Source organism: Takifugu rubripes, chromosome 11 (assembly GCF_901000725.2).
Source record: "Takifugu rubripes chromosome 11, fTakRub1.2, whole genome shotgun sequence".
In the NCBI taxonomy this organism is placed as follows: Eukaryota; Metazoa; Chordata; class Actinopteri; order Tetraodontiformes; family Tetraodontidae; genus Takifugu; species Takifugu rubripes.
The window spans coordinates 6749571-6758992 of NC_042295.1; the positions used below are offsets into that span (position 1 = coordinate 6749571).

Genomic DNA, 9422 nt, shown 5'->3' on the forward strand with positions numbered 1-9422 from the left:
ACTTAATTTTGTGTTATTCATGTGTGTGCGTTCATGTGCGTGTGTGTGTCCACGTAGATGTTTCAACACCAGAAGTGGGTGTGTTCCTGAAAGCACACTTTAAACACACAGAGCAGCATTTCCTGAGCAGAGCAACAGTGAAGTCGCCGTGCTTCTCTAATTTCTAATTTGTCATGAACCCTGGAGGAAAATCTGTCTTCAGATCCTCATGTGTGAAAATCTACCTGTGCTCTAATCCAGAAGGTAGGTAAGAGCTTTTTTACCTACTTTATCCCAGATTTGTGCTGTTAACGCAGTTGTTTATGCTCATGTTTGCAGACAGTGTGATGGAGCGCAGAGGTCTCAGAGAGAGAGTGTTTCCAAAACTAAGAGAATACTGTCAACATACGCTGGGACTGGATGTCAGGGTGAGCACGTGCTGAGAACAATAGCTGCTGCTGTTGCTGTTGCTGTTGCTGCTGCTGCTGCTGCTTCTGGTGGGAAGGTCAAACCTTCTGATGTCTTTTCACGTTCCCACAGTTGAAACAACCTTTTTTGGTCCACACAGCTCATTACAAATTTGAGGTGAACTTACATTATGAGATTTCTCACAAGTAACCTTTATTTTTACCCAAAACTAAGTAGAAAAGACCAAAGAAACAAACCCAGATGTGCTTAACTCGGGTGCACAAGATGATCAAGAACCATTACCCACACAGACATACAAGCTGAGGAAGAGAAGGGAGGATGGGAATGTGAGCCGTCAGCTTCTGAATGAACCTCAAATACAAGAGAGAAACAGGGGAAATAGTTTTTGCTTGTTTTTACGTAGAACCAAAATTTGCATTTTATTTGGAACAAGTCACAAATGCCATATGAACTCCTGGTGCCATATGAACTTGAAAAGCTAGAGGTTTGCGGTATTTAAGTAATAAATGGAGGCCTAAGAGGGGGAAGGAAAATGATCACGGTACATAGCTGCACTGATCCAACTGAGACCAGCTAAAAAAGTCCTCTTTGAATCTTGTGCAGCCAACTCTGAGTTCACTCACACGTTTCCCTTCAGACTTTTGCCGTCACAGCTCCAACTAATTAAATTTGACCATTAAACGCAGCGGCAGTAACTTGACTCCATCATGACTCCACCACTGTGCCGTCTCTTTCCAGCATGTGGACAAAGGTTTAAAAAACCATCACGTCTTCGATGTGGCACCTGCTCAGTTGTTCTTCATCTCACTTCCTTTTCATAAACAGGTCGTCAGTCAATTTTGTTATGATTATGTTACCATCAACCTGTATGTTTGTAGGTGATCGACCCCTTTGAGTCCAGCGATCCTAGCCGCTGGCCGGATGAAGACACCAGACAGCAAATCATAAATGAATGCAGAGAGAGCTCCGCAGGACCTTTTATACTGGTAAATACATAGATCATCTTGATTATTGAATGTTCCTCACAGGGGCACCACAGTAATCAATTAAGTCATTGTTCCCCAAAACTATCTTCTATGCTAACAATGATGCATAAGCTTTCATAAAACATCTATGCAAGTACGGGTATATACATTAATGCTTATGTTATATGACTGTTATACTATTGAAACTAAAATTTGAGAAGAATTTGAAAGTTCACAAGCTGGTTAAAAATCAGTGCCACTTCATAAAAAGACAACTTACTCAGCAGAGTCAGCTTCTCTGATTATCTTGAGGTAGATGACCTGCTAATCACTTTCAGGTTGTTATGCTGATCTGAAGGCTGGTGAAGGGTTAGAAAGAAACAGAAAAAACGCAAGTGTTGTTTTAGCTGGAGGAGTCAAGTCTGTCAGGAGCTGTGGCGGTTGGATGAGAATCGAATTATGGTTTTGCTACAGCGTCACTCTTACCTGCTGTCCTCTTTGTGACCACACGGTGGCCGTGCAGGCTCTTCTAGGACACCAGTATGGCGCAGCCAGTCTGCCAACACAGGTGGAAGTGTCCCAGTACCAGCTGTTGTTGCATGAGGGACAAAAAGCCGGCATCAGCACCCGGGAGGTGGAACGAATCTACCAAAGGGATGAAAATTCCATCCCCGTTTCCTACTGTCTTACATCTCCATTCAGACGCACCTCTGGGCTACAGGTCTATCACTTTGGTCTTTTTCTGTTTCACAACTAATGGTTTCTTTGTGTTTTTTCCAATTTCAAATGTCTCAATTAAACATTATTGACAGTGAAGTATTCTTAATTTATTACAGCTGGAGAAGGAGGTCAAGCTGAAGGCCAAGGAAGGTGAGCCACTCAAGGTGTTTCAGACTTCTGCCAGTCTCTGTGTCAACAAAGGCCTCATGACAGCAGAGACAGCATCGCGTTACTACCGATCAGGTGATAGATGTGACCCAGATGTGTGCCTTTTATTTTCCCACTGAAGAGAAACTGGGATTTTCTGCTCTCCTCCTCTAGTTGTGGATGCAGATCTGCGATTTGCACTGCAACGCCATCTGAAAGGTGACATCACCGGACGCTGTGTGGTCTACATCCACAACATCATCAACACAAACAGGCAGAGACCAAAAACACAGATAAACTCAGAAACTATATCACCTTCAGAGGTAACACACCTTTTTATCATTTGCACTTATTACATAAAAGGTCCTTAACTTATAAATCACTTTGTGTAGAGTGTTTATAATGTGTAAAGGAAGTTAAATGGATCCTGTTTGCATGCATCACCCCATGATTTAGTGACTTTAAGATGTAAAAGTAATTTCATAGGACATTTTACTGCATCATTTCTCTTTTTTTCTGTGCTTTCAGGACCTCAGCGATGGCCCACTGTTATTTCAGCTTTGTGATAAGTTCCTTCCCGCTCTCATTAATTCCTCACAGATCTTGGTGTACACCACCACCACAGAGTGTGACCATCACCATGGTTCCACAACAGCCAGGAGGAAAGGCTATGTGGAAGCACTGTGCCAGCAGGTGCATCAAGATCTTGTGGAGTTGATTAAAAGAGCAAACATCTTCAAAAGTGGGAATAATGTGCATGTATGTGATGCACTGGCCAGAGAAGGCGCCGAGCAAGAAGACATTTGTGGCATCCTCTCAAAATTTTATGATGTTGTTCACCCAGAAGAAGAGAAGGTCAGTTGTTTAAAATAATTCTTTGTTTAAATGGGTAAAGTTAATTGTTGTTTTTTTCCCCATTATTATTATAATATAATGACTTCAGGAACATCCAGAAAAAGTTAAATACTCAAGTTAAAAATATGAGTAGGTATTGCAGGTTACTGAACATGTTTTCTTTCAATTGTGTTTAAGGTCAGACACTATGTTGAGCAAAACGAACATCAGCTTCCTCTAGTGGTGACAGGTGGTCCCTGCACAGGAAAAGCGGTTCTGCTGGCGCACTGTGCTCGACAGGTTGGTGAAGTCCTTCACTTAAGGTGACATGATGTGACACTCCAACAGGAATGCATGTCTCTGTCCCTCCACAGATCAAGTCTTGGCTACCAGACAGTGACCCTGTGGTGCTCCCTTATTTTTGCCAAATGGCAAGCAGCTTCCCAACCAAGGAGCTGTTATTGAGTCTTTGTCAGCAAATTTCCTCCAGATACCATCAAAATACATCTTTAAAGAAAAACCTTGACAATCAAGACAGTCACAGCTGTACAAAGCCTCGGGAGGAAGAGGCCACGTTTAGTTTCACCTCTGATACTGGTCTTCACTGTGAGCTCTCCAACACAGACACAACGTCTGGCTGTTGGAAAAATTTCAACTCAGAACCATTTGGCCTCACTGAACTTCAGAAACAGTTTTCTTCTCTCCTCTCTTTCCTGCCAACTGCCAAACAGCCCCTGTTTCTAATCCTCGATGGCTTGGATCACATTGAGAACCACTTTGGGTATCAGCTCATCAGGAGTTTGCCTTCTCCTCTTCCTCCTAATGTCAAAGTTATCCTCTCGATCTCCTCCAGTCGCAAAAAAATCCTGCAAGCCCTCAGCTCACAGCATCCTCAGGACAGTCTATTCGAGGTCAATAAGGAGTCGGGGTACGTGTCTATTACACTCGGTATGGCAAACAGGGAGCAGTGTCTAAAGATGCTGGCGTCACTCCTGAGCAGTTCTGGGAGGAAGGTGACGTCTGGACAGCAGGCCCTGGTGAACCAGGCACTGACCTCCTGCTCTTTGGCTCTTTACGTTCGACTCCTGCACCTACATATTTCACTGTGGCACTCTGGTAGGACCTGAAGCACATTTGCAAATTTGTCTGAAAGGCTGAAAATGTTGAAAGTGTGTTTATAACTGTGCAGCTCGTTAAAGTAACCTGAATCTGTCTGCAGTACAAAACAAATCAAGAACATCAGCACCAAAACAAAGTTGAGCTATAATTCCTTTCTTTTTTTCTTTTAATGTTGCCAACAGATTCTGATGTGAAAGAGTCATGTCTTCCCAACGGGGTCCATTCATCCATTTCTACACTGTTGGATCACCTGGAGCAGAAACACGGTTCTGCTATGGTGAGCCGTGCTGTCTCTTACCTCACCCTCTCCAGAACCGGGCTCACTGAGGCTGAACTTGCTGACCTGCTCTCTTGTGATGACAAAGTTCTGTTCCTCTACCTTCGACAGGGAGAGAAGCCTCCCTCCTTGATGAAGGTCCCACAAATTGATGTGGAGACACTTCTTCTGGATTTGAGGAGGTTTCTTATTGGAAGGACAGTTGCAGGGGTGCGAGTTTTGTCCTGGGCGAGTCGTCATTTCAAGCTGGTAATAACTAAGAGGTATTTATTCTCTCTAGAGTTGAGAAAGGAGATTCATTCCTCAATGGCCGAGTATTTTAGTAGCCGATGGTCTGAAGGAAATGCTAAACCTCTTCTTAACAGCCAGAAATTTTTACCAAGTGATGAGAACACGCAAACAACAGTTTACATGGACAGACAGACACCCAGTCAGCCAATTTACTTCCCCGATTCTTCCAAAGAACACAGTCTAATGAATATGAGAAAGGTGTTAGAATTGCCGCATCACTTGCAAGAAAGTGAAAGATGGGAGCAGATGGAGTGTGAGGTCTTAATGTCTTTTAGGTTTCATCAGGCGATGATTCAAGCAGGACTCTTGGGAGATCTGGTAGCGATGTTGGAGTCTGAAGAGGGGCCATCCCACTCCCCTTTGTTCAGACAAAGAGCATTCCTAACAGGCATAGTGAAGTCTTGTGCTTGCTTCCTGCAGAGCTCACCCCTTCAGCTGCCCACAGTGATGGAGACAAACCTACTCCCTTATCTGGAGGTCTTTCCTGCTTTAAAGAGTTACATCAATGACATCCAGCAATACAGGAGGACAAGGGAAAGAATAGTCAGAGTAGCACTCTGCCCTGCTCCTTCCTCTGTTCCATCCATTCGATGTTTGAAACTTAATAGTGGAAATGGCAACATTTGTGTGGCAGAAGTTGCTGTGACAGAGTGTGGTGTTGTAGCACATATCTTGGATGATGGCACGGCCTGGTTTTGGACTGGTCCTGGTTACAATGTAGCCAAACTCTCACTGACCTCTGAGCAACAGCAGCTTCAGTTTACCGGAGTAAAAAGCAGTGCACAGTTCTTCCTACTTTCCACTTTGTGCACCAGGCTTTTTTTCTGGAATGTGAAGGGATCAGAGACGTTTGTACCACTTCAGGTCCCTCTCACATCAAACCGGCAAGCACCAACCAAAGTTGAGGGGTTTGTTGCATGTCAGAAAAAGCTATTTACCTGGAGGAAAAACCAAAGCTTGGTGAGCATGTTTGACATCTCCGATGAAACTGCGATGCATTTTCAGTGTCAGAAATGTGTGACCTGTTCCGTTTGCTCTTCTGATGGCTCTCGTTTGTGCTGTGGGCAAGAGGAAGGCATCGTCTCCTTATTTGACACTGGCACGGGGAGTGTCCTCGCTACTTGGTCAAACTCAAATCACAAAGCAATTTTGTGGATGAACCTCTCAAAAGAGAAGTGGGAACTAGCATGTGGCGACAGGACAGGAAAAATAGCTGTGTGGGAGGTAGCAGCCAAAACACATCCACCCAGATTAATCAAGCAAAGCTTCTGTGGGGATGAATTTGATGTCCTCAATACCGATTCCTCTGATGACCCCCTCATGTTGTTACTGTGCCAATCTCATCAGGTTTCATTGTGGGATATGTGTAACTGGGAGCTGCGGGATCAGTTCTCAGCACCACAAGACAAGCTCTTCACTCATGCCATGTTCTCCCGGAATGGTGAGCTTATCTTAGCTCTGTTAGAAGCATGTTCCTTCATCCCGGTGTGGAAAGTTGAGACAGGAGAGTGTGTTCTCTCTCTGAAGGTAACCAGGCAGCCACATATGCTCCTGAAAACTGCCTCAGATGTCATGTGTGTTGACCTCGATGCCCACCTGACAGTGTGGGACTCTGCTTCAATAGAGGCTGCAGGCGCGGCTCCAAAAATGGGACATGGTGTGAAAGAAGTGGTGGTTGAACCAACAGGTGAGCACTTCTACACCACTGATGGGTCAGAGACTGTGTGGAGATGGCAGTTTGAAACTGGGCTTCCACAAGCTCACTTCCTACATGAAAACCCTGTACAAAAGGTGCGCCTTTCCCCAGATAGCGTCCACCTTGTGACGCTCTCAGTAGGTGATCTCTATGTCTGGAAGACTGAAACAGGTCAGAACATAGTGCGTGTGGCTGGCAGTAGGGCAACAGATGTCCTTATTACTCCAAAAGGTAATGTTGGCGTGAGCATCGGTGAACATTTATCTCAGGTGTGGAAGCTAACGCAAGGGAGCATCGTGTGCAGCATATACCTGCACCTATCTGATGCTCAGGTGTCACCTGAAAGTACGTTCCTCATTGGCCGTCACCGGGGAGACCTGTTAGCTGCCAGTCTGTGGTCAGGCTCCATTAGCAAACGTTTTACCTCTGTGATGAGCTGTGATCTTGTGGTTGCTTTCCACACGCTCTCCAAGCACGCTGACATTGTGTTGGTGATGGTGGAGTCAGGGGCCATTTTTACCTGGAATATTGTAGAGGAGACAGTTTGCAGACACTTTCAGCTGCCTTACCCGTTTCACTGTGAGCCGCGAGACTTCCGGATGACCTCTGATGGGAGCTATGCTCTGCTGTCTATGGAAAATGAAGCCATTACTATCTTGGATCTATCTCGGTTGGTAATCTTCTCACTCAAAACTGAGGGGCCTGTCGTGAAACTGTGTTTTGACAAAAGCGAAAGCTACATAACCTATATATCGACCCTGTCCATGCAGGAAAAAACCTGCATCTGTTCACTAGATCCACAGCTGCTCCTCACGGTTGTACGACTCCTAGATGGTGAAAGAATGGCGAGTGTGCGTCTGTGTAAACGGCCTCTGAGCCTGCACGTGTGCGAGCGCCACTGTGTCTTTGTGGGCTTTGAGGATGGATCTGTTGGTGTTTATTGTATTTCAGATGCAAAGGTCAGCAGGGGGATGTCAGTGGCCAGAGAGGAGCTGTCCGGTCAGTTGGAGAAGAGGCTCTTAGACAGATGGTTGCCGCTCTCAACCCCTAATGTCACATGGCTTTAGGATGAATCAGCACTAGTTTAAGTTTAAAATGTTCTTTTGTTTTGTGTACGTGAACAGACTTATGATTTATGTCATCCTGAGAAATGCTGTGTGGTCACATCTCTCCCTAGACACTGGAGTTTCCTCCTGTTTCATTTACTCTGAACGTGATGATTGTTTCTGTTTCTTTTTGCTGTGATGTGAAACAAAAAGAGAGGCAAAGGTCAGATCAATGAGCATTTTGATCTGCTGCATTGGATTTAATTATATTCTGCACTTATTTCTTTGTATAAGATTTGGGAGGTATTCTATATACATACTATTTGAATTACCAGGTTGATTAAATATTTTTATAAGAATTACTGCCTTACAAGATCACTAAACCATAAAAACGAGCTATTGTAACACAACTGTATATTTCTCTTTGTTGTAAGATTTGCCAAAGAAAATTAAAAATGTACATGAATGTAAGAAGGATCTCAAATTGTTGAGGCGCTTTTACTGTTGCTATATAGATCTTGAAAGTAGAAAGGTTTTATCTTAGCTGATTCAGCTCTAGCACCTCTGGCTGGCTGCTGACGTGACTGCAGCTACTTCAACCAGATGTGGGCTCGGTCTCGTAATACTGGCACAATCTCACATGATAAAAGGATCACCTGGAAATTCAACATTTATCCATCCTCATTCTTCCCGAGAGGCATCCTCTCTTAACTACCAAAAAATAACCTTTATAATTTCTTTAAGATGATGGTTAAAATAGGTAATAAGGCAGTAAGACAGTCATGTAACCCAAAATAATAATAACATTAATAAAACAATGTGGGAAGATCAAAGATTCTGTTCCACCACCAATGGTGGAGCTCCAGTTGTGGAGCTGCTCAACTGGAGATGATCAGGAGCTGATCATGAATAAATGCATTTATTTATTTAAAACAGGGCCAATGTTAAAATTGGGTCACTCTCAATAGTTTAGACGTTTGTTGGATCGCAACTTCATTTTCCAGTGTATTCCCACTGGGAGAAAACTTGTTCCCGTGTTTGTCAGCATCATCCACTTGGATGGAGATTCTTCAGAATCCAAGTCCGAAGATTGTTCTGCAGCATAAAATAAACACTCATCGACCTCTGGACACAAACTTCTTTTCCTGTTAGTTATACCTTCTTACTTATTCAATAAATACAGTATGTGGGTGGACTTCTCTTTGGTGAAATTCTGATGACCTCCTCATATTATTACTGTACCTGTTCTCATTGGTGGGCCAGTCAGGGTGCTGCTGCTGATGGAGGAACTCTGCTGCTCAGCCTCCTGGTGGTATTTTTATTTTTCTTTGCGACTCAGCGATTCCCAATGTGGGCAAATATAGTCCAGTAAAACCCATACAAACCATTTCAAGTATTTCCCATTTTAAAAGTATCAACAACTACATCCACCACCCACCACAGATCCCAGGTGTACGGTGACAGCACTGTCGCCTTGGCGTTTAAAGGAAGTTCTCACGGTGGTGATGGAAACCTGTAAACCTAAAATTTGTGAGTATATTAATGAGTCCATAGAATAAAATTACTTCTTGCCATTTTTAGTAGTAGTTGACTATGTACTCATTACATTAATATAGGTTTGACTGTAAACTTATGGCATAATATCTTTTATTTACATTTCAAATGTGCAGAAAATTCACATTTTCAGTATGAGATGGGAATGTGTGATAGTTTGACTGAAAGCAGTCAATGCCTGCTATTCCACATAACTTGAATCCGGCCCACAAGGACTGGATTTGCCCATCGATGGTCTATGATTATTGCTTAAACCCACTCTGTTCTTTCCACCAGACTAGTTTCCTTTTTCCTTCCCTCCTTCATCATCCATATCAGACTTGAAAAAAAAAACGAAATACAATTAACCTGTAGGTCATAAGAAT

The 9422-nt window shown here is 43.6% G+C and overlaps 1 protein-coding gene across 8 annotated transcripts; it reads left to right on the top strand.

The window, feature by feature from the left end:
- The first annotated feature begins 62 nt into the window (after positions 1-62).
- On the top strand, positions 63-8420 carry LOC105418511 (NACHT and WD repeat domain-containing protein 2). Of its 8 annotated transcripts, none has more exons than XM_029844401.1 (11): positions 63-243; positions 319-407; positions 1287-1394; positions 1897-2094; positions 2210-2336; positions 2415-2563; positions 2769-3095; positions 3273-3374; positions 3449-4190; positions 4376-6202; positions 6289-6480. In XM_029844401.1, the coding sequence occupies exons 1-11, from the start codon at positions 174-176 to the stop codon at positions 6342-6344; spliced, it is 3795 nt and encodes a 1264-aa protein (XP_029700261.1). In that variant the 5' UTR covers positions 63-173; the 3' UTR covers positions 6345-6480. The 8 variants fall into 8 exon arrangements, with proteins under 8 accessions (XP_029700261.1, XP_029700256.1, XP_029700259.1 ...); XM_029844399.1 differs by having other exon boundaries at positions 65-243; positions 4376-4470; positions 4582-8418; XM_029844402.1 differs by lacking the exon at positions 6289-6480 and adding an exon at positions 7409-8417 and having other exon boundaries at positions 66-243; positions 4376-4733.
- Positions 8421-9422: the final 1002 nt, after the last annotated feature.

Bases quoted from the DNA above. Each gene is read 5' to 3' on its own strand.
- LOC105418511 (XM_029844395.1), top strand. From the start codon at position 174: ATGAACCCTGGAGGAAAATCTGTCTTCAGATCCTCATGTGTGAAAATC. The intron at 408-1,286 runs GTGAGCACGTGC...GTATGTTTGTAG, and splicing joins CGCTGGGACTGGATGTCAGG to GTGATCGACCCCTTTGAGTC. The intron at 2,337-2,414 runs GTGATAGATGTG...CTCCTCCTCTAG, and splicing joins ATCGCGTTACTACCGATCAG to TTGTGGATGCAGATCTGCGA.